We start from the raw sequence: 25,009 nt of genomic DNA, 5'->3' as shown, positions 1-25,009 counted from the left end.
CGTGGAGGCGCTGCGCGAGCAGGACGGTTTTGTTCCGCAGGCCGTGCTGGATGCCGCCATGTATGACCCCAGCGCGCGTCGTCGACAGTAATAACGCGTGCGACGTCAGCAAAAATAAATGTGAGATATGCGGGAGTTACGCTCACGTTTCGCACAGTGTTTGTGTGGTCGTAGACACCGGCAAAAAATGCAGTCGCTGCGTCCTCGCCGACGTACTTCACCAGCAGATGGCGCCCGCCGGGTTGCTCGTCAAGGAAGTTGGCGATGTCGCAGATGAAGCTGATGACAAAAACTGGAGGACGTTAGACGGCTTGTTCTTGAGCTATAGACAGGTCAGCAAACGTCGTTGAATAACAGAGAACATTTAAGGTTGGGGCGTACAGCTCTCCCAGCTGAGCACTAGCGGCTCCTGCACGTTGGCGAGTGCCCGCGCAGGGTAATTCTGCCTCTCCATGGCCTCTTGAGTTGTATGATTGGCCTGCCCGTCTTCACCTCATTTGGGGGAACAGCATGAGGTGGCTCGCCAGGCTTTACTGCGCGTAGATGAACAATTTCATCAGCTCATATTGAAAGCGCCTGATTGCATTTCAGTAGTACATTAGGAACTGAAGTACTAGTGGCTGAAGCTGTCACATAGCGCCCTCGCAGGCACCGACGGGCGTGGCGATGAAGCGGTCGCATGGTGTGCGTTCGTCAACGAAGGGCGTCTCGCCGAGCCAGTGTACGAGCGAGTTGGCGCAGAGAGTGGACTGTGCGTACGTTGGTATATGCATATATGCGCACGAAGGACATGCATGATCAAGGACGTAGGTGAGACACTGCCCTTCCAATCTACCCAGCCGAGCCCGACGACGATGTGCAGGACCAAGCGACAGCCCTTGTGCGCGTATTATGCGGTTAAGGTCTGTGTGTGTGTAGCAAGGATGAGCACGGTGACTGGGCCCGAGTACCACCTCTTGGCCATATCTTAGACGTCTTCATCCATGCCCGCGGCCGTGATACTTGAGGCTTTGAGGCACTATTGTAGTACTAGGACAAAAAGACATGTGTCCCAATTTGGAGAAGCGTCAGGAGCCACGTGGAGATGCGCCCACCCGCGCTGCACAGTGCCCGGCGCCCGCTGTTCGCTATCGGCTGCGATGTCCATTTATCCCCATCTTCTTCCATCCCGGTCTAGTTCCAGCACCTCTCAGCCATATTCTACGCCGTCGAGATGCAAACGGCGTCGTTGTCACTAGGCCCGGGCTCCGAGGCTCAAGGTCAACTTGAAGGATCCTGTAGGCGGCAATGTTCCTGACATCCATGCCGCCTACACCCAAAAGCAAGAAGCCCTCGCGTCAGATGGCGCTCGAAAGTCTCTTCGAGGACGTCCAGTAGCTAAGCCTCAACGCTTCAGCATCCACGCGCACCATTACTCCCACTGCCGCTATGCACTGTTAAAGATACAGTGGCAGATATTCGCCTGGAGAGTCTTCGACTGCTTCATAGCGGGTCTCGGAGCGTCACCCTCTTGCATTCCGCTTTCTCTCTCTGCCAAACAAGCATGACTGCCGGCTACTACGGTGCCGTCTATGGGCCTGTGCCGCAATGCCTCAAAGCTTCTCGAGCACCTCCTCGCCACTTCTTCGCGGCCGCGAACACAGGCGCAGTCCATGACTCGATGAATTAGTGGTGCCAAGGCTACCGTGCACTGTACCGCTACACCGACACCGACGCTGACCTGCAAAACGTGCACAAGCGATTCTGATATTCCCCCGCCGGCAGGATGGTCGTCAAACACGGCTCGAGTCTAGTGCGTCGCAGAAATCAGTGATCTGAGCGAGGATTTTGTTGTCAGGTGGCAGGGCCAGTCGGGTGTCCGGATCCTCCTTGGCTGCGGCTTGCCAGTATTTCCCACCGTACTGATCTGGCTCGGCTAAGGCGACCGGACAGGCGAATTCATTTTGCAGGCGCAGCCATCTACGCTTCGTACACCACGTACGTGCCATTTCGTCTTCGGGGTATCGTATTAATGCATGTTTCAACCATCTGTTAGTCCACTTTCTGCGTCAATTTACTCGCGCACCGGCTTAACAATGCGGCCTTCGATGACGAGCATGCGCTGCGCGACCACCACCGCGCTCGTCATTGTCTGTGAGAGTTACCGCAACTTCCACCATCGGTTCCCGATAGACTACTGCAACACGGTCAAATGGTGCCAGTGCGGCCCGAGTTAGAAAGGCTGTAGGTCTAGTTCCAAGGCGTTCATGCTCTGAACTAATGTTTGTTAAGCTACATATTCTCCGGGAATAGGCGACCAAGCGTCCACTAATTGTCGTCACGATGTTACCGACTTCCTGGACTAACACCCAGGCGGGCGCGACCCGCCAGCAAAGTACATCAGCGAAGACGCGACGACGGCATTCTCTAGCGGTGTATAAGATCAATTAGAATGTGGCGCACAGCGTGAGCGCAACCCTCGCTTGTCTCGCATCCAATCTCGCTGATGCTATAGCCATAGCTGCTTCCCGTGAGGCGCGTTGAGGTCCTGCACGGCGGCATTCAGCACGACCTACAGGACAAGACGACTCGCCCTGCGCGGCGGCTCAGGCTCCAGGTCGCGCGATACACCAAGGTCTGGGGCTCGCCGTTCTGCTGGTCGAGTACGAAGTTGGAGAACGAAGGCATTTTTGGCTGAGCGTCGTCCCCTCATTCATTTCTTTGGCTACCTGTCGATAGTGAGACCCTCTCGTACGAGAACTATTTTTGCGTACGACACACCGCTGATATTTGTCATATGAAATAAATTGCAATGTCGCATTCTTGTATTGTCTGGGCAGACGGTGTTCTTAGCCGCGTCTGGGAGCTTTGGGTGGCAGGGATTCTAACCCTTCATTCCGTTCTCGCGCTACCATCGTACGCCAGTGGAATAGTCGTACAAAATTTGTCTCCTTGGTACATCGTTTACCTGTGGAAGCTGCCAGTGGTGGTCGTGCTGACACAGTGGAGCTCCTGCCTGACTGCAGACTGAGGCTAGGCGCTTGATGCGATCCCTTTGTGGTGCTGATTACGTCTCGTCTTGGTCGAGAGATCATCGCAAGTTGCTAATTGAAGCAGCTGGTGCATTCTCTTTCTGACATCTCTGATAAGCTCGACCTCCACCACACCTCTAAGAGCACGTAAAACAGCTTGGTGTGATGCTTACGCTACGCGACAGGTCCGTCCAAGCTGAACCATTCCACTGCTCCGAGTCCCTTCGTGAGCCGTGTCTCGATCTAGACGCTCCGCCCACACGCACGCTCTTCGCTCGTCACATGTAGTTCTTGCCCACATAGAATGCTGGCAAGCATCACACTGTATTCACCACACGCGCCCTACTATTCTACACTGCTATAGCATGCTGAGCCGAGCACTGCAGACGTTGTTACAACAATACTACGTTATCGCATACGCAATACATCCTGGATGTTATACAGAGATAGAGGGCCATACTTGGACCGTGCCAGAATAGTCTGACTGTCAGGTAGAAAGGGCATCACCCAAAGCGTCCCACTCCCTTCACGCCCATCAAACTTTGCAAGAAATGTCCCAGACTTTGCATCGTACAGTTCGAGATCTCCGTCCTTGGCGCCAAAGGCGACATACTCCCCATCTGGGGAGTACGTCGCTTGATATGCCGGCTTTGTCAACTTGAAGATGTGACGGACCTGGCCCGTACGCGAGTCGTAGGCGATGGCTGCCGCGTCCGCCTCACAAGCCGCCACCACCTCGGCCCCGTCGGAGGAGAATGCCACAGGCTTCGAGAGCTTGTTTGAATGATCAATGGTGAGAAGCTCCTCGCCAGCCGTCGCGCTCCAAATTTTCACTTGTCCCGGGTCGGCCGGGACAGTGACTACGCGGTCGCCTTGGTGGGACATCGACAAGAAGAGCATCTCCCCAGCAACATGCTGTAACGTAGCAGTGTGTGTATAGGAGTAGATGTCATAGACGTTGCAGGCCGTTTTCAGTTCGGCGCAGAGACATAAACTGTCCGGAGAGAACGTGAGATTGTACACGTATTCATCGACGCTGAAGGAATGCAGGCATGCTCCACTCGACGCGTCCCAAATCTTCACGGAACTGTTGTCGCCTTCGGAACCGGTGGCGATGAACGTGCCGTGGGGAGCATATGCAATGCTGCGCACTGGCCCAGAGCCGTATCCTTCCAGACGTAGAAGTACGCGGCCATGTCGAGTATCCCACACAATTGCGGTGTTGTCCTTGGACCCTGAGACAAGAGTGTAGTCTACGGGAGAAAAAGAGAGGGCCTGAACATAACCCGGATGGCCCTGATGATGCAAACGTTGGACGAGTAGACCGTCGGATAGTCGCCATACGAGAACGTCAGTACTCTCGAACGATGCCGCGAGGAGCGTGCCATCGGCCGAAACAGCAGTATGTTTGCAGCCACCGGATGGATTTTGTGGGTCGCTGAAGGTGGCTCGCTTCAATTTGAGAGGCCGAATCTCCGCTTTCGAGGGACCGGTGAAGACGAGCCCATCCTCCAAGCCACCGGCTCCGTCTAAGGCAGCATCTGGCCACTCCGCCAGGACGGACTTGGTGATGGTCCGACGAGTAAATGCGAGCGATCGATCGTGAGAGATAACATCTTCCATACACAGCGATCCGGCTTTGTGACCAGTCGTGTCAGTCAGAGAGTGTGACTGCTGACAGATTAGAGACTCACTCATGCCATCGACCTGTACCGGAGGCTGCATCTGACGAAGGTAGCTCGCGAAATCAATCACTGACTTGCCGCCCTGTCCAATAATCAGCCTTTCCATCCCTGTCGAATTTGTTATGACACGTACGACAATGCTCCAGACATCGTCATCACTCGCAATAGCTGTCTCGACGTCGGTCGTCTGTTGCCACACATATTTTGTTTAGCGTCGCGATGTGATGGAATAAGTTGTTGAGCGGATATACCTCGAGTATGTAGCGTAGAAGAACATCTAATGGATCAGGGACCTCGCCCTGGTGTCTCGTCAGTTCTTGTGCCTCATGATACGTTGTAACGGAAGACGTACCTCGTTTCCAAGTTCCATAATGCTCGTCTCATCGATATCTTCTGTTCCTCCCTCTCGCCCGACGATTCCTTCCGCCGCCGAGTCACCCCTCCCATCTCCTGCATCTGGAAGCCGGTGATAGCCCGCACCGGCGACAACTTCTTTCAGCACTCCAAGCCGCGTTTCAACCTTGTAGCGCCTGACGAAGACAGACTGGTCTCTCGTCGGCTCTGGAAGGATGAGACCGGGCACATTCGCAACGACTTCGGACGCGTTCGTAGGGGTATCGGATGGTTTTACGGCAGGACCAGACGCCTTTGCATAGTTCTCGCCCTGTCTCCGCATCGTCGGACCAGTCGTAGAGCTTGTGTTCGATGCGCCCGCGTTTGCTCCCGCAACGGCACCGGCCTGGACTCCGACCGAGATGCTGGTATTCGTGCTGGTATTGCTGAAGGCAGTCGCCGCCCAATCGGCTTCGGTCTTGACCCAGCCACAGATCATGACAATATCCCCTCGCTTGACGTCTTGGTGAAGTTTGCCCTTGGCATACTTGTGCCATTCGCCGTGGTGTCGAAGGATGTACTGCTTCAGCTCCAAGTTCTCGAATATTGCCTCGGCGTACGCCTCGCTCTTCAACTCAAGAACAGCGCCTTGGGACGCTTTGCATGTGTAGTCCGCGCCCAGAGTCGCCGACACAGTGCCACCAGCTGCTCTGCAAACATTCAACGAGACGGGTTCATGGGGTAAGCGGGTCCACTCACAAGCCCGCCGAGCCACCTCTCTGCTTGACCTCAACTCCATGACTACGATAGTGGTCAGGGACCAGGGGTCGATGCCTGCGGTAGATTTTGAGTGCGCCTGGAGGTAAGGGTTCGGTGATCTCGAATGGTGGGTCCCAGAATGTGACTTTCTTTTCAGGCGCAGAGGAGTCCAAGTTGAAGAGTCTGATGAATGCGCCTCTGTGTACGAAGCCGACGTCTCCGATCTGCGGCTCGCCGGATTCATTGGGCTCTGGGCACCAGAGGGCGTGTCCCTGGTGAAGTGTTGCGAGACTGGATGAGTAGATTTCATCGGGAGCTGACGGCGGACGACGGAGGAAGAACATGAGGGGCGAGTCGGACGGTGTGGTGCAGGCGGGAGGATCGTTATGGGGGGCTGGGGCATGTACGTCCACTGTGAGATCGATGGCAAGAGAGGAATTCCAGCGCCGTTAGCGTGATGGGGTTCGCACGAAGAATGTGGATGCCAAACCTTGAGCGGCTCGATATTAGCTGGCGCGCAATGTCACTGTCGCACCCGGTGCCATAGTACATTGTGGTACCATGCAGCATGAGTCAAGCCAGACCCCAAGGCCTCGCTGCTTTATCACTGTTTGTTACGGTGGTCAGTACACGACTGCCAGCACCGGGCTGAGCTGCAGGCAACTCGGACCCGGGCCACGTCCTGAGCGGGGTTTCAACACACGCGAACGGCGTCTAGACGAACGCGTCGCTCGTGACTGCTTGCTTGGCATTGGAGTAATCCAATTGAGAGCCCTTAAAAGTTCACTTTTTTCACCATGTATTCTAGCATCGGCTACACGAAATTGCATATGTATATGCTTCCACTCTACAGTCTCGCGAGCACTACCGCTAAGATAAATCGTCTGTTGGCATGCCTCCGGTGATCTGGCTCGAAGGGAAGCACCGTCAATACATCCAGCTTTTATTGCGACTCTAGTTGGGTAACGTGCAGCCAGATATATGTAGAGTGTGAGATGAACTGTCCTCCAGTTCGCCTGCCAACATCCCAGCGACCATCACAAACTCGCCCAACCCTGCGCCCATATCCCAGTCGGCTATCTGCGCACGGCCGATGGTGACGTCGGGTTGGCTCTTCACAGCCGCCTTCGACGTGTGCACCTCCCCAAGTAGATTCGCGACATTAGCCGCGCGGCACTCCTCTCGGAGGCGAGCGAGCGAGCAAGACCAGGTATTCGTCTGGTCTAGAGGGGTGCGTCCCGCCTTGAGGGCAGCACGGAGATGGATACAGGCTGTCGGGTTGGCGTGCGGGTCGAACCAGAGCGCGTGCTTTTCGTCTGCAGAACGCTGCACCAGGCTCCTAATCCGCGCGCTCTCCACAGCACTGGCTCAGAGCGGACAGCAGTGTCGCAAAATCACGAAAGCTCTCCGCGCGTCGGGGAAGAAGAGGTGCCAGCGGCGAGCCCATGTTGCAGCGGCCGAAAATACGGCGCGCGCCCGTGCGGACGTCGGTGCGGAAGTGCTGAAAGGATGTGCAAGGTGAGTTTGTGCCGTGAGACATCCCGTCGCGCAAGATAGCAATGTTCGCCCTCGCTCCCGTGGGGACCGCCCTCCCCCTTCGTGACGTTCTCCCGCTCGCTCTTCGTTGGCGCTCGCTCTGCCATCTGCCTCCCCGCCCAGATACTCGGACGCGAAAGAGTACCCGTAGGAATGTGATCGACGCTGTGCTTGCCGCCGCTTCTACGCCTCCCCATCGTACCACCAGGGGCCATCTTCGCCCTCTCCCTTTCCGTCTCCTTGCTTCTTCCGTCGGGCTCCAGGGCGCCAACAGATCTCCTAGCGCGTCCAAACGGCCCGTGTCCGCTGCTGTCTCCAGAGTGCCTTGCACAGTGCCGCAATCGGGGCCTCTCCGTCCTTTTCGCCTTGGGTAGCCCACAGCCCCGCGATGACCCTGCGCGCCGCGACGGCGATCTTCCTGACGATGTTGTTCCCCGTGACCGTCAGGTGCTCGTCCGTCCGCGATGAGAGCGACAGCTTGCAGGCGAGGATGCGTAGAACGCCTCTGGCCAAGTTCTCCGGGACGCCGGCATTGGTGTTTGATAGTGCGACAACGTCGCCATCGTCGGCAGATATCAGCAGAGAATTGAGGAGCGCAGAGCCGAGAGGAGGGTGTACAAGCGCGTGGTGAGGCCGGTGAGCTCGAGTAGGCCTTTGTACGCGTGCCGCGGCAAACGAAAGCAATAGTTATCATAAGGAGATTGTACTGCGCTGATCAGTGAATATGGCAATAAATCAGATACAAAGACCGCGACTTACTCTCATTGAGATTTACAACCTCGTCATCGACAGCGCACTCGTCTGGTGCGTTGCAGATTAGCACGGCGGGGCCCCTTTGTCTTGTAGGGCACCACAATGAGCGCGCTCCTTGCAGCACATGAGAGTTACTCGCCCACATAGTCCTCTGTTCACTAGAAGGCAGTGCGAATCTGACACCGCGACCCGTCAACGTCTACAGTTTGAGCGCGAAGGCGATTAAACGAACCTTGTGGTTGAAGCTGTTCTGCATATGCTGGACGAGACCTCGATGCGTTCGCCACGGAGTTTCTCGCTCTCTAGATTCACCGTTGCGGAACCTGAGGAATATTTTGCTCGGCACCCAGTGCGGGGATTATCAAGGTGACTTACGCGATTTTCTCACTCTCACTCCCCACTCTGTACATCCCAGCATGGTCTTCTGACAGGCTCCCTCTAACCTTGCCGGCTTCCACCGCAACGGCTCGACCAAACGCTGATGCCACTGCACGGAGGACCTTGGCAGCGGCGTAGCGACTGCGTTCGTAAGATGAGAGGGGAAACGTCTAGTCACGGCCTCAAGACGATTCTATTCACGGTGCGTCAGAGCATATGTGGCAGGGTTGGATTACTAGACTTGAGTAAACACGTCACAGAACGCGGGAATGTCAGAAGCCATGTACTGATCTACTCCACCGAGGCCTCCTTCTTGATCGACGCGGTAATAGCGGGAGTCGGGCGCGGAGGACAAGTAGAGATCGTGAATACAACGTGCCAGTTTCGTATGGAGGCGGAGAGGCAACCGCGCTCGGAGATGGTTTATCTGGGGAGGTCTCAGTTTTGGACTATGCCCCGCAGAGATGTACAACGCACCATGGTCACGTTCGTATATGGCTCAAAGTAGTGAGCAGCGAGCACAACCTAACACCGTTCAAAAACGTCTCTCCCGTCTGCACCGCGGTCTTGAAAATGTCACGCCTAGTCTTCCACCGAACTTTGCCATGCTGATACCGGGTGTTGTTGCAACAGAAGGAAGAACGAGTGCTGGTGGAGGCCATATTAGAAATGAATTTGACGAATTTGACGGAGAATGATAAGATAAACACGTGGGTGTCCCACTGCCCGGACTCCTCCCCGACGATTCCCTACTTGGGCGCATACGCTGTCCGCTGCTCAGCATCTACTGCGGCTTTCTGCAGCTACCTCGAGCAGAATGACTTGTCGGAAGGAGAGCAAACGTACGTGTCAGTAATGAATTTGACGGCGAGATAGGACGAGCTGCTGTAGGTGCCTAAGCGCCTGCCATTGGACCTGCCATCCTCCCCAACAAGGACACGCAAGGCTGCATGTAACGGCGCGTCTACCAGTAGGATTATAAAATGCACCAGGACCCGTTACCTCGTTCTCGTCTCCTCCTATAGATCCTTCCTGTCCCTCTCCGAAACCCCCGCTATGTCCTCCGTCCTCCGTCGTCGAGACGCGAACGACGTTGCTGCCACTGAGCCCGGATTCAGAGTTAGGAAGAGCGACACACCTGCAAGCATCGACATTCCCAATAGCTATGTCTCCTGGCCTCTCAAGAACCAGAAGCCTCTGCCTCTGGTCACCCTTGGAAATCTCTTCAAAAACATGCAGCGGTTGAGCCTCGCCATTACTCCCTCTGTCGCCATCTATGCCCTTTTTCACGATCAAGATGCAGTTGCAGACACTTGCCTGGAGCGTCTGTTGTAGTAGGTATCGGTGCGTTGCCCTCACGTGTTCAACTCGTCTCCTCGTGCCAAACTGCCGCCCAGGTATCACTGCTGGCTATCACCGTCTGTGGGCGTGTCAGTGACACAATACCTCAAAATCTCTAGAACATTTCCTTGCTGTGGTGCGCATCGGCGCAGCCCAAGGCTCGTCAAGCGGTGATGCCGTGATCGCCGCGTCCACCATCGCTACACCGACACCGACCTCAACCCGTACCACGCGCACATCGGCTTCTGGTGCTCCCCACGTAGGCTGGATGAGCATCAAGCCACGGTATAAGCCTAGTATGTCAGCGACTTGAGCAAATCATTTGTCGTCCGATGACGGCACTGGTGGCATAGCTTGCTGGTCCTCGGGTGCGGCTTGGTGCCACCCGCCGCCGCTCGCCGGGCTTGGCTGGGGCGACTGGAGAGGTGTATACTTCTTCGTGGGTGCTGCCTGCCTGTGGTATGTCCACCGTGTGCGTGGTTCTACTGTAGTGCGCGCATATATGCATGAACTCATTTACGCCTAGCCTATTTTCTGCGTCAGCTCGCTCGCGCACTGGCTCTGCAAGACGCAATTCGACGATAATCACACGGCGCGCGATCACTTCACCACCGTACTCGTCACCGTCGGCGAGAGCTATCATAACTTCCACCACCAGCTCCCGATGGACTACCCGAATGCAATCAGGTGGTACCAATATGACCCGACGAAGTGGCTCAGATGGGTGCGCGCATAGCTGGGTCTGGCTCACTACCGAAGGCGTTCCCGGAGAGCAAAGTCAAGACGGGACAGTTGACAATGCAGCTGAAGCAGCTGTGGGCGATGCAGGACGGCCTTGCTCAGGCGTGCGACATCGATGAGCTACGACGAGAGAGCTGTACGTCCAACCATGGCACTTTGCACTGCCGGGCAACGATCACTGGCATGCATACAGTGCAGGAACAGTCGGTTGAGCGTGTACCCGGCATCATCGCCGACTTCCTGGACGAGCATTTTTGCGGGTACCACCTGCCAGTGAACTAAATCAACGAAGACGCGACGACGGCGTTCTTTGGTGGTGGCTACGGTCACCCTAACGTGGCACGCAACGTGAGCTGGCCCCTGTCTGTCCTGCGTGCGATTTCGCTAATGTCAGAGTCATAGTTGATGTTGATGAAGTGCGCCAGGATCTTGCACGGAAGGATCCGACACGGCCTGCAGAACAAGACGGTCCCGCTCGCTCAGCGCCTCCGCGTTGCGTGGGATGACGAACCCGAGAGCTCGCCGAGCTGCTCGTCGAATGCGGCTTTGGTCAATGAGGGCATGCGCTCAGTTGGGCGGCGTTTTTTCAGGCTCTCCTTGTTCGTCCATTCAGTGAGGCCTAGACTGTGTTTGTGCAGACTATCCCATCGTCCTTCGTTATTGAGGCGGCTTTGTGTGGAAAACATCTCAATAGCACTCTTCTCTTCTGTTTAAACCGCCGACGCTACGTGGAAGCTTGGGTGAGCGGGTGACCCGACCTTTTGTCGTATCCGCGTGCTATTACTGTGCGAGCGGAAGAACTGCCCAAAATTCTGCTTCTCGGTCTTTTCTTTGGCCGGGTGAGCTGCCGGTCGCGCTGGCAGGGACGGTGTGCGGCTGCAATGCTCAGCTAAAACCTAAGGCTGGGCGCTCTGTGTGGTGTTTGTAGGTGCTGTTTGCGTCTCGTCTGAGCCAGGGATCATTCACGCGCTTTTTCAAACGAGTCCTCTGTAGTCGAAATATAAACGCGCTCTATTGCTATGAAGATCTTTGAATGGCTATCATCGCAGAACCGGTTCGCATTTGCGTCTCGTGAGCATGTTGCGTTGCCCATATTGCAGTATTCCAGCCGAGCCATAGTGCGTTTCTGGGAAAACGCAAGACGTCGACATGCTGGTCAGCATGCCGCTCATCCTGCGCCACAGCATCTCGAGTGCACCCATTCAAGTGCTGTATCGTTCCGTTGCCCTCTGAGAACTAGGTCTTGTCCCAGGCCTACCATCTGTGTTTTCCCGTCCGCAGCAGTACGCATACGCACATCTTTCGCTGGTTACGTGTGATCTGCGCACGCATCCCATACCGGCGCACGTCACATTATATTTACCACATGTTCACTGTAGTTAGAATGATTTTAAAGTACAACTGAACTAAGCAGACGTTGCGCCAATACTATACTATCGTATGCGCAATACATCCTGAATGTTACATAGAAGTAAGGGACCACTCCTGAATTGTGCTAGGAATGTGTGACTGTCAGATGGAAACTGAATATCCAAAGCGAGCCTATGTTCTTTATGCCCATCAAATCTTGCGAGAAATACTCCAGACTTTGCATCGTACAGCTCGACATGGCCGCGGTCATCGGCGCCAAAGGCGACATAGTTCCCGTCTCGGGAGTACGCCGCACTATCTGCCAGGTTCGACAACTTGAAGATATGACGGACCTGGCCCGTACGCGAGTCGTAGGTGACGGCTGCCGTGTCCGCATCACAAGCCGCCACCACTTCAGCTCCGTCTGGGGAGAATGCCACCGGATACGAGAGCTTCTTCGGATGATCAATTGTGAGAAGCTCCTCGCCTGTCACCGTGCTCCAGATCTTCACTTGTCTCCGGTCTCCCGAAACCGGGCAGGTAACTATTCGATCGCCTTGGCGAGACATCGACGAGTAGAGCGTTTTCCCAGCGGCATGCTGTAACGTAGCAGTACTCGTAAAGGTGTGGATGTCATAGATGATGCAGGATTTGCCTAGCTCAGCACAGAGACTTGAGCTATCTGGAGAGAACGTGAGCTTGTACACGTATTCATCAACGCTGAAGGAATGCAGGCATGCCCCACTCGACGCGTCCCAAATCTTCACCGAGCTGTCGTCGCCTTCAGAACCGGTGGCGATGATCGCGCCATGGGGAGCATATGCAATGCTGCGCACTGGCCCACGGTGTCCTTCCAGACATAGAAGTACGCGGCCACGTCGAGTATCCCACACAATTGTGGTCATGTCATCGGACCCTGAGACAAGAGTGTAGTCGATGGGGGAAAAGGAGAGGGATCTAACAAGGTCTGTATGCCCCTGATGATGGAGATGTTGAACAAATAGACCATCGGATATTCGCCATATGAGGACGTCGCTACTTTTGAACGATGCCGCGAGAAGCTTGCCATCTGCCGACAAGGCGATACATTCGCAGTCCTCGGATGGACCCCGCGAGTCAGTGAAGGTGAGCTGCTTCAGTTTAAGAGGCCGAGCCTCTGCATTCGAGGAGCCGGTGAAGACGCGCCCGTCCTCCAACCGACCGGCACCGACCAAGGCGGCATCTGGCCACTCCGCCAAGTCGGCCGCATTAATGGTCTGGCGAGTAAAAGCGAGCGATTGCTCATGGGAGATAACGTCTTCCATGCACAATGATCCGGCTGTCCGAAGAGTCGTACTAATTAGAGACTTTTACTGCCGGTAGATGAGAGACTCACACGTGTCATCGACCTGCACCGGAGGTTGCACTCGACGAAGGTAACTTGCGAAGTCGACCACTGACTTGCCGCCCTGTTTAACTATAAGCCTTTTGTCCTTGTCAGATGTGCTTCAGAACACATACAACAATGCTCCACACATCGTCATCACTTGCAATAGCAGTCTCGACGCCGGTAGTCTGTCGCCACACATCTCTCGATTACCACTGCAGCATGATGAGATAAGCTACTGAGCAGACGTACCTCAAGTATGTAGTTGAGAAGGACATCTAACGGATCAGGAACTTCGCCCTGGCGTCTCATCAGTCAGTATGCCTCACGATGCATGGTAACAGAAGGCGCACCTCACTGCCAAGCTCTATAATGCTCGCCTCGTCGATGTCTTCCACATCTCCCTCTCGCGCCGCGATCCCTTCCGCCGCCGATCCGCCTCTCCCATCTCCCCTGTCCGGAAGCCGGTGGTAGCCCGCGCCGGCGACAATTTCCTTCAGCAATCCAAACCGCTTTTTCATCTTGAGGCGCTTCAGGAAGACGGACTGGTCTCTCTTCGGCCCTGCAGAGACGGAATCGGGCGCATTCACAGCGGGATTGAGTGCGCCCGCAGCAGGATTGGGCGCGTTCGCAGAAGAGTTAGGTGTGCTCGAGGTGAGATTGAGCGCGTTCGCGGAGGAATTGGATGCGTTCGCAGAGGGGTTGGACGTGCTCACAGCGGAATCAGGTGCACTCGCAGAGTAGTCTTTACCCTGCCTTCTCATCGTCGGACCAGTCGTAGAACTAGAGCGTGACGTGCCTACACCTGCCCCCACAACACCGGCCGCACGGCCCTCCAGCGATACACTGGAACTTGTGCTCGTGTTGCCGAAGGCAACTGTCGCCCAGTCGGCTTCGGTCTTGACCCAACCGATAACCACGACAATACTTTCTCTCTGGATATCGAGGTCGAGGACATCTTTGGCATATGCGTACCATTCGTTGTGATGTCGGATAATGTATTCCTTCAAGGACACCTTCTCGTATATCGATTCGGCGTCCGCTTCGCTATTCAACTCAAGCACCGCTCCTTGGGCCGCCTTGCAGGTGTACTCTGCACCCAGAGTCGCAGATACATTGATGGCAGCCGTTCTGAAGGACTGTCAACGAGACTGATTGATCGGGCTGGCAAGTGCACTCACATGTCTACCGAGGCACCCCTCTGCCTCACCTCGACTCCATGACTGGGATAGTGGGCGGGAACGAGAGGACAACGCCTAGGATCGATCATAAACAGGCTTGGAGGCAAGTCCTCTGTGACCTCGAACGGTGGATTCCAGAGTGCGACTCTCTTCTCAGGTGCAGAGGTGTCGAGGTTGAAGAGTCTGACGAATGCGCCCTTGCGTATGAAGCCGACGTCTCCAATCTGCGGTTCACCCGACACATGCGGCTCTGGATACCACATAGCATGACCCTCGTAGAGAGTCGCAAGACAGGACGAATAGATTTCGTCCGGAGCTGCCGGTAGACGGCGGGAGAAGAACATGAAAGACGAGTTGGACGGTGTGGTGCGGATTGGCTATGGCGTTGCAAAGCGAGCCGAAGCAAGTGTGCTGTGTGATAGATGGTCGGGGCCATGAGCCTGATGATTTCGCACGAAGAACGCGGATGGTCAAACCTTGAGCTTGAGCGCGAGCAGCTCATGAGCCAGCGCAATGTTAATGCTGCTACGTCCAGTGTCCCACTAAATTTATGGCAGCATGCAGCGTGGTGAGGCCAGACTCTAAGGTCTCAACACTATGCCCGCGCCCGTACGAAAGAGCTGTGATGTAAATGAGAGCTCTGAGGGCAAATCATGGCCCGTTTCGAGGCACCAGTGGTCCACCGAAGCGCATCAGCCGCGCCTATCAGAGGCGCCAAATGACGCAGTCTTTTTTTTTTTTTTTTCTGCATGTTTATAAAGGCCCGTACAACTATGAGGTACATGTAGGCCTATACTAGCTACTAAGTGTCCGATACCCGTACTCCCCACCAGTTACCCATTACCCTAGGCTGCTCGGTCTCAATGCCACCCAAGTGACGCTGGCCTCACTCGGGCACCACACCAGCGTGATGAACCCTGGCACTAGAGCTCCGGCCCTGGCTGCTACTAGGTTTCCCAGTATGCTTGCACAGTTTGTAGCTGCTGAGCATTTAAATAAACACTACCTATCTCTGGCCATCGGACAAAGCGCTGACTGGTTCGAGCATCCATCCTGACGTTCTATTGACAAGGCCTTCATCAGTGTTGTATCACCAGTGAACCTCGTCTATCTGGTGGCCCCAGTCATCCACATCTGCGGGCGGCACCTCGTCATCCAAATGACGCAGTCATGCCATACAGTACTAGCACCAGTTGGCACACTACAGGCAGTTGGCATAGTGAGCTTTGGGCTCGTGCTGCAGGCACTCCCAAAATTTTATTTTTATGCTATTGTGTGCAGGCCATGTATATCTACATCTAAGTCAAGTTAAAAATGGAACCTGTTGGTGTGAGCAACACAGAGGGCAGAATACTATGCTCGGATGGCTGGTGCACATGAGAATACAATTGCTCAGACAGGCTTCTATGAGCAACCCGGTATCTTTCCACTGTTGAAAAGTTGTTCGCATATGCTTAATAGTGTCTAGAAGGTATCCTGTATGTAAACTATGCTCTAATTCAAGATTCAATACAGAGAGACGTGCTTTCGTGCTCAAGATAGCCCACCACGTGATAAACCTGATGCTTTTAAAGTCACGTGTACTACAGCGGAGTCCTGGCAACATCGTCACTCGTGAATATGGGCATCAAGTGCCCATTGCTGATTCCCCTGCATAGTGTCATTCAGGACAATCATAGCACCCAGAATAAATATGATCTTGAACTGCAGATGGCAGTTGTTGCATGCAGACCAGTGCAAATCTGTATAGTTATAGTTGCAAAGGTGGGTAGTCATATACATGGTCGTGGTACAGGTACGCGCAGCTGTGAAATGTCCAAGGCTCGGGTGCAGTAGATGGCAGGAAGGCACCCAAGAACAGGTTGACTTTCCAGCAGCATTGCTGGAGAGCAATAGTTCTGTAAGTATTAACATACACAAAGGGTCATTACATGGTCCTCTGCCTAAACATTGATGCACAGAATAAGAAACTGCAGCAAGGTGGTACAAGTGCAGACAGGCATGTTACACTGACTTGAGTAATGCAAAATTAAATCCATGCTCCATATGTCAAGCCTAAGAATTGTCCAGAGTGTGTGCCATGAATACTTTGTCCATGACCACTTGGACAAAGAGGTGTGCTTCCAACATTGGTGAAATCAAGATTCTGCGTGAGCATTATCACCAGCCTGTCTTCAGAGAGGACCCAAAGACAGGCTGGTCATAATGCTCACGCAGAATCTTGATTTCACCATGTTGAAAGCACATCTCTTTGTCTGGGCTGAGGCTCAAGCGCTCAAGCGCTGTCATACCTTTCCCTGGGTGGTCTGCACCTGTGACATATCTGTCTGGTCCTGCATACTACATCAGCCAGTTAATTAATACATGTATAACTGACGTAGCTTCAGGATGGTCAGTAGCACAGATGTTGCACAGCTCCAAATGAACTGCTCGCCCCTCGTCTCGTCATCAATACTGCCAAACTGTAGAGCACGAGAGAGAGAACGTACCCTTTACAGATGTTACTCGGTGGCAAAGACGGGAAGTACAGGAGTAGTAGATGGCTGGAAGCTTTGCTTATGAAGCCATACCACTTTCAGACGACCAGAAACACTCCAAGGAGTGGATGACCTTCCAGCAGCATAGCTGGTGACAGGTAATTTTGTAAGTGTTAAATTATGTACGAACATGCTCAATGCACCTTCAAGAGCAATAAATCTTTAAAATTTTGCGATGCCCGTGGGTTGCGAGCGAGCAACGGCGGATTTGTTCGTGCCTTGGAAATTAGACTCATAAGCGCTGGCTGGCACATTAGCACCAGATCGGGTGCAATGGCTGATAGTCACGTGACTTTTGAGTGTGCATGGTTCGGTCCATAACTTGTAGATATGGGCGTCAAGCGTCCATTGCCGATTTCCCTGCATAGTGCCATTGAGGACAATCATAGCACTCAATATATATATGATTTTGAACTTGAGACAGCAGATGTTGCATGCAGGCGCAGTATCAGCCAAATAGGAACTCTTCACCTCACCCAAGTCCAGGCCAACACGATGATGGCTGTGGCCTCAGAATGGTTGGCAGCGCAGATGTCACACAGCTCCAAATAAAGGGGTCGCCCTTACAATCAAATAGCTGTCTGGGTTAAGTGAAGATCGTTATGTACACGTGTTCATAGACAGGGCTGCCTTATCCTTCACATTTGAAAGAGAACCTGAGAGAGAAGTGGTTACCAAAGTGATGCATGGACTGCACGCAGTAACTGTCATTTAAGCAGGTGGTGCTGGCAGCAGGTAAGACAGAAGCAGAAGGTCCGTCAAGCAGAATGTATCCACATTCATGGTACTTGCAAAGGCCACACAAGTTGCTGGTGGTCAAGTGGCGAGAGGCTTTGACACTGACACCAGAGAATAACATGTAAGGACACACAGCATTGAAGCTGTCCGCAGGGACATGGTTCATGACAGCCGTGGAGTGGAAGAGTGTGATGGGCAGCTCGGGGGAGGAAGTGCGGCTACAGATGTCGTCATGGGATGCAGAGGACGTGTGGATGCGCACCAGATGAGCAATGCCGTTTGACGGTCTGTATTCATCAGGAGTGTTATACCCAAAGGTGTCAAGGATGATTGCACCTTGGAGGTGCCTCACAAGAAAGGCAACAAAGGGGTCGAAGCCATAGTCCAGGAGGTACTAGTCCCAATCACCAGGGAGGAAGACATGTTTGTCGTCTAGAAAGGCAATACACCAGCTTCCGGAGAGTACAGCACCATGAAGATGCATGGTGCGCTTGAACGTTTCAACGTCAGGGGAAATTTTGGTGAGGAAGCGATTCCATGAGTGGCAAATGACATCTTTCTTATGATTTCTTCTCAATCTATCATGTTCAAGTGCACCCAATACTTGTAGAATTATGGAAGATGCTGCCGTTGCATCAAATGATCAACTTGCAATCTCTCATGTTATCTATTCCATGCTTCGTCAACAACACAGCAGAAGAGCACCTGTATAATTGGTGTTTTACTCTTGCCATGCTCAAGCTTCTTCTGCCGAACTTGAGGCAGCTTTGTTTTCAGATGTTGGCAACATCAATGGTAGCAGGAGACATCGCACCTACTGCAATTGTCCATGTGGTCAGAAGTCTACCATGGTATATAATTTTCAACATTGTTTTTGCAGCCCACATCAAACAGGTGCAGCTTGCACTTGCCGTAAACTGCAGCAAGCAACGCTTTGGATAGTCTTCAGAGACATGGCAGGCAGTAACACAATTCTTAGATCCCTTCATTGCAGGTTCATTTACAGAGCACTACATGGTCAATATTTTAATGGCATATTCAGGAGCTGTTACCATCACTTTCAAGGACAAGAGCATGCTGGAAGTAGCCAATGAACCAGGTTTATTGTAGTGCAGCTACAAACAATTTTAAGCACTTGTACCAATGATAGCAACTGACTTACAGTCGACGTGATGTTCTGCACAGTGGAGATCGCCCAGCTGACACGCTAACAGGCTGGCTCAAGAGCATGAATGGACCATACCTCGACATGCACTGTTTAGGGCTGACTGCTGGCAGATCTGTAACCAGAGCTCAGGGGAATCAGAACAGAGGTCTTTCATTGTGTGGCTCATCTTGTTCCATGCAGTGGGGCGATTGTGCCCGCAACCACCAATGCCTATAAGCTGGGAGTGGAGTGCACAGTCCTTTTACTCCCCTTTTGCTTTGCACAACGTCAGGTCTCCAGTTATGATCTGCTAGTTCTGCAACAGCTAACAATACCTCAGTTAGTACAGTACACCACTCATGCACCATGTCTGTTAATGCTATTCCCGATAACATGAAGGATATGGCAGTGCAAGCCATCTCTCATGAGTGTGGCATTCTGCTCTCTCTCACATGGTGAGGCTCCAATCATGTCACTCACAATTTTGATATCTGCTCACCAATTAATTTTTGGACCTTCATTTAGCCCCGAGGTATCTACACTTGTCCAATCAAGGCCATTGTTGAAGTTAATCAGTTTTGCAAGCGATGGTTCATAGGATGTCATGGAGAGTGGTGGCCTGAAAGGCTCAGGTGCAGTGGGCCAGGAGCAGTAGACAGCCAGAAGCTTTGCTTACAAAGCCGTGCTGCTTTCAGATGACCAGAAGCACCCTAGGAACTGGAAGATTTTCCAGCAACATAGATGGTGAGGGGTAATTTGTAAACATTAAATTATGTACGGACATGTTCGATGCACCTTCAAGAGCAATAAATCCTTTAAATTTTGTGACACTTGTGGGTTTCAAGTGAGCAATGGGAAGTTTGTTTGTGCCTTGGAATTACACTCATAGGTGCTGGTATGCAACATTAGGCTGGTGCAATAGCACAAGCTCGGGTGCCTGGTGAGGGGTAATTTTGTAAGCATTAAAATTTGTACACATGTTCTATACACTTTGAAGACCAATAAATCTTTTAAATCTTGTGACACTCGTGGGTTTCGAGTGAGGAACAGCGAGTTTGCTTGTACCTTGGGAATTAGTCTCATAGATGCCAGCTGGCACATTATTAGTGCAAGCTTGGGTTACGCAACATCAGGCTGGGGCGCTACACTGCCGGTGTGCCATGAGGTATAAACGAGTGTATGCCATTACCAAACAGTTCACTGTGCAGCACATGATGCACATCTCCTCATTATCTAACTGTCAGAAAGATAAGTAAATAACATCAGTGCACTGTTAGGCAAGCTCTAACAGTTAGCTAACGAGATCAGGTAACAGGCTGGTCTTTCCATATTCCCAAGATGTTCTGCAGCAGAGTTTGAATACGTCGGCAGTACTCATTTGAATAAATTACACATTTTCCATTGAATTTTCGCTCTATTTGCATGAATATTTGACAATAAAAAGCAATATATTCTTGACAAAACTAGGAAAGATACAAAGCTCTAGGAACTATTACTACACTACAGTACATGCTAATCTTCCAGACAGACACTATGCTTAGTGCACTCTTCACATCTGTCATGACTTGCTGAGACTTGCATGGATACCCTGCACAAAGCTAAAAGTGTGAGCCCTTAAAACACAACAGCAGACTTATGAGCTTACATGAGTGATACCCATCACCTGACATGTTAGCTACATATGATTACACATCTAGATAATTGTCAGCTGTGACTACCACAGAATATATGGTGACATACCCATCAGAGCAGTGTAAGTGCTGCTGAACCAAAGAACATCTGACTCAGAAGCTACTCCTTGAAATGTAGCACAACATGATTTGTACCGTAGCTTAAGGAAGACACAGCAAAGGTATATGCAAGATGAATGGAGGATGGGAGAGGAAGAGATGTGGCAGACAAGAAGCACTTGAACCACACCAAGGGGATGCCGATGCATGCCAAGCATCAGTGAAGTTCAAAGCCTCAAAGGCTTGAAGCATTCGCAAAGTCTGTTGTTTCATTGGACACATCCTTTGTTTGCAGTGAGAAAAATATTTTGAATGCAACAAAGATGTGAGTAAGGTTAGTTACTGCCCTCAGGAATCTTCCAATATTTTATTAGCAGGAAGTGGGCTCGTAGCTACTGTTGCAAGTTGGAAGAACTTGTTTCCTCATGTTCAGGAATCTGTTAGGCAAATGGCTAGCCTGCCAGGCACAAATAGAGACTTGATGGTTAGCAAATTGAATTCGCGCCTGTACTCCTGGCTGTCCGCTGAGTAGCATCAGACCAGTCAGGCGTTTGTTTGATCATTTTGATTCTAAACTGTCAGTTACGTACACGACGGCGGTGTAGGGCAAGCTCGGATGGAATGGCTGATAGAGGCGCAGCGCATTAGCACAAGCTCGGGTGCAATGGCCGATAGTCACGTGACTTTTGAGCATGCATGGTTCAGTCCATAACCCGATTCTAGGGGAATCGGAACTAGCAAAAGACATCGACTATCCAAAATATTCACTGTTCACACACATTGCTAGAGGTCAATGGTGTTCCATGCGCTCTCAGAGCAAGCCACATCAGGAAAACCGCAAGTGCCCTGAGGCGTCCTGATTAGCGTTAACCAGGGACCCTCAGGGCCCTCAGACTGTCCAGCGTCAGCCGGCTCTGCGAGCGCCCTCAGTGATGGGGCCCAAAAATCGACGGCCACAGCCAAACTTCAAGCCACATACTTTTGACAAAATTTCTGGGCCATGTGATGCATTTAAGGATGTACTCTTGGCTGGCCCAAGATTGAAGGAACCGAAGTTGCGTAAAATGCGTTGGTCATGACTCGAACTCTCGCCCTGATGCTCCTGAGAGCCCTGGGGGCCCTGATTAGCTTAATCAGGGCCCTCAGCGCTTTCAGTGCATGCTGCTTTCTGATGTGAATGCGGATCTCAACATTGTCGTCGTCTGAAGGTTGGAGGAAGTCAGGCAAGACAGACGTATTGGCTCTCGGAGGGGACCTGAGCCATGTCAGGCCGTCCCCGAGCACTTGACCGGTTGACCACCAACACTTGATGCCGAACCATTCCATTGCCTTCTGCGAACTATCTTGTCCTACGCCTACTGTCTGTGCTTCCACGTCCGCAGCGGTGCGCACACGCAGATCCTTCGCTCGTTACGTGCGATCTATGGTCGCACCATATACTAGCATGTGTCCCATTATATTCACTACAATTTCACTTTTTTTTGCACTGTTATAGTACACTGAGCTAAACAGACCTTGCTGCATTAATACCATGCTATCGAATGCGCAATACGTCCTGAACGTTACACAGAAGTAAGGGACCCCTCTCGAATTGTGTTATAAGTGTGTGACTGCCAGATAAAAACTGAACTTCTAAAATGAGCCCAGCTTCTTCCCGCCCGTCAAATTTTGCGAGAAACATTCCAGATTTTGCATCGTACAGCTCGACATGGCTGCCGCCACTGGCACCAAAGGCGACATAGTATCCATCTGAGGAGTACATCACAGAATCTACTGGTTTTGTCAACTTGAAGACATGACGTAGCCGGCCTGTCCGTGAGTCGTAGGTGACGGCTGTCATGTCTGCCTCACAAGCCGCCACCATCTCGGCCCCGTCTGGGGAGAATGCCACGGGACGTGAGAGTTTCATCGGATGATCAATCGTGAGAAGTTCCTCGCCGGTCGTCGCGTTCCAAATCTTCACTTGTTCCAGGTCGGAAAGCGGGCAGGTGACTATGCGATCACCTTGGTAAGACATCGACGAGAAGAGTGCTTCCCCAGCGAGCTGCTGTAACATAATTGTACTCGCATAGGTGCGGATGTCATAGGCGATGCAGGACGTCTTGAGTTCGACGCAGAGGTATGAACTGTCTGGGGAGAATGCGAGCTTGTACGTGTCTTCATCAACCCTTAAGGAATGCAGGCATGCTCCACTCGACGCGTCCCAAATCTTCACCGATCTGTCGACGCCTGCAGAACCAGTGGCGATGATCGCGCCATGGTGAGCATATGCGATGCTGCTTACTCGTCCACGGTGTCCCTCCAGACGTAGAAGTACGCGGCCACGCCGAGCATCCCACACAATTGCGGTCCTGTCCAAAGACCCCGAGACAAGAGTGTAGTCGATGGGGGAAAAGGAGAGGGCACGAACATCGTCCGTATGGCCTTGATAGTGTAGGCGTTGAACGAGCAGACCGTCGGACACTCGCCATACGAGGACATCGCTACTCTGGAACGATGCAGCGAGAAGCCTGCCATCTGCCGACAAGCCAATGCATTCGCAATCCTTGGATGGATCTCGCGAATCGGTGAAGATGAACTGTTTCAACTTGAGAGGCCGAGTCTCTGCACTCGAGGAGCCGGTGAAGACATGCGCGTCCTCCAACTGACCGGCACCGTCCAAGGCGGCATCTGGCCACTCCGCCAAGTCGGCCGCGGTGAGGGTCCGACGAGATAATGTGAGTGATTGCTCCCGAGAGATAACGTCTTCCATGCACAATGATCCGGCTATGTGAAGAGTCGTACTAGTTAGAGACCATTACTGCTGGTAGATGAGAGACTCACCCGCGCCGTCGACCTGCACCGGAGGCTGCACCAGACGAAGATAACTTGCGAAGTCAACCACTGACTTGCCGCCCTGTCCAACTATGAGCATTGCGTCCGTGTCAGCTGTGTGTCACGATACATACAACGATGCTCCACACATCGTCATCACTTGCAATAGCTGTCTCGACGCCGGTTGTCTGTCGCCACAAATGTTTCAATTAGCATCGCAACACGATGAAATAAGCTACTGAGCGGACATACCTCGAGTATGTAGTCGAGGAGGACACCCAATGGATCAGGAAGTTCGCCCTAACGTCTCATCAGTGAGTGTACCTCGCGATGCATGGTAACGGAAGCCACACCTCACTACCAAGCTCTATAATGCTCGTCTCGTCGATATCTCCCACCTCTTCCTCTCGCGCCACGATCCCTTCCGCCACCGAGCCATCTCTCCCATCTCTCCCACCCGGAAGCCGGTGGTAGCCCGCACCGGCGACAATTTCCTTCAGTATACCAAACCGCTTTTTCATCTTGAGGCGCTTCAGGAAGACCGACTGGTCTCTCTTCGGCTCTGCAGGGACGAGATCGAGCGCGTTCACAGCGGGATCGGGTGTGTTCGCAGTGTAATTGGGTGCATTCGCAGAGGGATTACGTGCGCTCACAGTGGTATCAGGTGCGTTCGCAGAGTAATTCTTACCCTGTCTTCGCATCCGCGGGCCGATCATAGAAGTCGAGTGCGACGTGCTCACGCCTGCCCCCGCAACACCGGCCACACGGCCCTCCAACGACACGCTGGAGCTCGTGCTCGTCTTGCTGAATGCAACCGTCGCCCAGTCGGCCTCGGTCTTGAACCAGCCGATGACCACGACGATACTCTCCCGCTCGATATCGAGGTCGAGGACACCTTTGGCATATGCGTACCATTTGTCATGGTGTCGGGCAATGTACTCCTTGAGGGATACTTTCTCGTATATCGATTCCGCGTCCGCCTCGCTATTCAACTCAAGCACCGCGCCTTGGGCTGCCTTGCATGAATACTCCGCACTGAGAGTCGCCGATACATTGGCACCAGCCGTTCTGCAGAACTGTCAGTAAAATTGACCGATTGAGCGGGTAAACGTACTCACATGCCCGCCGAGGCGCCTTTCTGCTTGACCTCAACTCCGTGACTGGGATAGTGGGCGGGAACGAGAGGACAACGCCTGGGATCGATCGTGAACACGCTTCGGGGCAGGTCCTCTGTGACCTTGAACGGTGGATCCCAGCATACGACTTTCTTCCCGGGTGCAGAGGTGTCGAGGTTGAAGAGTCTGACGAACGCGCCGTTGCGCATGAAGCCGACGTCTCCGATCTGCGGCTCGCCCGATACGTGCGGCTCTGGATACCAGAGGGCATGGCCCTCGTATAGTGTCGCGAGACAAGACGAGTAAATTTCGTCCGGAGCTGCCGGTAGGCGGTGGGAGAAGAACATGAAGGACGAGTTGGTGCGGATGGGCGGTATCGCTATGACTGTGCAAAGCGAGCTGAGGCAAGTGTGCCGTGGGATAGATGGCAAGGGGGATTCTAATGCCATTGGCCTGATTATTTCACACGAAGAATGCGATAGCCAGACCCTGAG

The 25,009-nt window shown here is 53.0% G+C and overlaps 7 protein-coding genes across 7 annotated transcripts; 1 reads left to right on the top strand and 6 right to left on the bottom strand.

Annotated features, from left to right (window-relative positions):
• Positions 1-143: 143 nt before the first annotated feature.
• On the bottom strand, positions 144-302 carry PHACADRAFT_60574 (uncharacterized protein; the record flags this gene model as incomplete). The annotated part of the gene is made up of 1 exon (XM_007394352.1): positions 144-302. A coding segment is annotated over one exon (159 nt), but the record flags the coding sequence as incomplete, so codon positions are not given.
• Positions 303-3,347: 3,045 nt separating this feature from the next.
• On the bottom strand, positions 3,348-6,132 carry PHACADRAFT_253776 (uncharacterized protein; the record flags this gene model as incomplete). The annotated part of the gene is made up of 7 exons (XM_007394351.1): positions 3,348-4,648; positions 4,706-4,778; positions 4,830-4,883; positions 4,948-4,995; positions 5,049-5,739; positions 5,789-5,937; positions 5,995-6,132. 7 exons carry the CDS (start codon positions 6,130-6,132, stop codon positions 3,420-3,422), a joined length of 2,382 nt encoding a protein of 793 aa, XP_007394413.1. The 3' UTR covers positions 3,348-3,419.
• Positions 6,133-9,511: 3,379 nt separating this feature from the next.
• Positions 9,512-10,819, top strand: PHACADRAFT_194167 (uncharacterized protein; the record flags this gene model as incomplete). Its single annotated transcript, XM_007394350.1, has 7 exons — positions 9,512-9,779; positions 9,853-9,873; positions 9,916-10,092; positions 10,150-10,268; positions 10,323-10,520; positions 10,556-10,673; positions 10,731-10,819. 7 exons carry the CDS (start codon positions 9,512-9,514, stop codon positions 10,817-10,819), a joined length of 990 nt encoding a protein of 329 aa, XP_007394412.1.
• A 1,042-nt stretch (positions 10,820-11,861) lies between these two features.
• PHACADRAFT_253769 (uncharacterized protein) lies at positions 11,862-13,224 on the bottom strand. Its single transcript, XM_007394349.1, has one exon. It carries the CDS (start codon positions 13,189-13,191, stop codon positions 11,971-11,973), a length of 1,221 nt encoding a protein of 406 aa, XP_007394411.1. The 5' UTR covers positions 13,192-13,224; the 3' UTR covers positions 11,862-11,970.
• Positions 13,225-13,236: 12 nt separating this feature from the next.
• Positions 13,237-14,778, bottom strand: PHACADRAFT_92278 (uncharacterized protein; the record flags this gene model as incomplete). Its single annotated transcript, XM_007394348.1, has 5 exons — positions 13,237-13,335; positions 13,506-13,553; positions 13,607-13,807; positions 13,970-14,384; positions 14,435-14,778. The coding sequence occupies 5 exons, from the start codon at positions 14,776-14,778 to the stop codon at positions 13,237-13,239; spliced, it is 1,107 nt and encodes a 368-aa protein (XP_007394410.1).
• A 7,208-nt stretch (positions 14,779-21,986) lies between these two features.
• PHACADRAFT_253767 (uncharacterized protein) lies at positions 21,987-23,605 on the bottom strand. Its single transcript, XM_007394347.1, has one exon. It carries the CDS (start codon positions 23,336-23,338, stop codon positions 22,121-22,123), a length of 1,218 nt encoding a protein of 405 aa, XP_007394409.1. The 5' UTR covers positions 23,339-23,605; the 3' UTR covers positions 21,987-22,120.
• A 784-nt stretch (positions 23,606-24,389) lies between these two features.
• Positions 24,390-24,946, bottom strand: PHACADRAFT_253764 (uncharacterized protein). The gene has a single exon (XM_007394346.1). The coding sequence runs from the start codon at positions 24,860-24,862 to the stop codon at positions 24,515-24,517; it is 348 nt and encodes a 115-aa protein (XP_007394408.1). The 5' UTR covers positions 24,863-24,946; the 3' UTR covers positions 24,390-24,514.
• Between the last annotated feature and the right edge of the window lie 63 nt (positions 24,947-25,009).

The sequence above is a fragment of the Phanerochaete carnosa genome (genome assembly GCF_000300595.1).
Source record: "Phanerochaete carnosa HHB-10118-sp unplaced genomic scaffold PHACAscaffold_4, whole genome shotgun sequence".
NCBI lineage: Eukaryota > Fungi > Basidiomycota > Agaricomycetes > Polyporales > Phanerochaetaceae > Phanerochaete > Phanerochaete carnosa.
The sequence above is the reverse complement of the archived record's forward strand: the minus strand, read 5'-3'. Positions and strand labels throughout refer to the sequence as shown.

Coding starts and splice junctions, on each gene's coding strand:
- PHACADRAFT_253769 (XM_007394349.1), bottom strand. CDS start 13,191: ATGGAAGACGTTATCTCCCATGAGCAATCGCTCGCTTTTACTCGCCAG.
- PHACADRAFT_253767 (XM_007394347.1), bottom strand. CDS start 23,338: ATGGAAGACGTTATCTCTCGGGAGCAATCACTCACATTATCTCGTCGG.
- PHACADRAFT_253764 (XM_007394346.1), bottom strand. CDS start 24,862: ATGTTCTTCTCCCACCGCCTACCGGCAGCTCCGGACGAAATTTACTCG.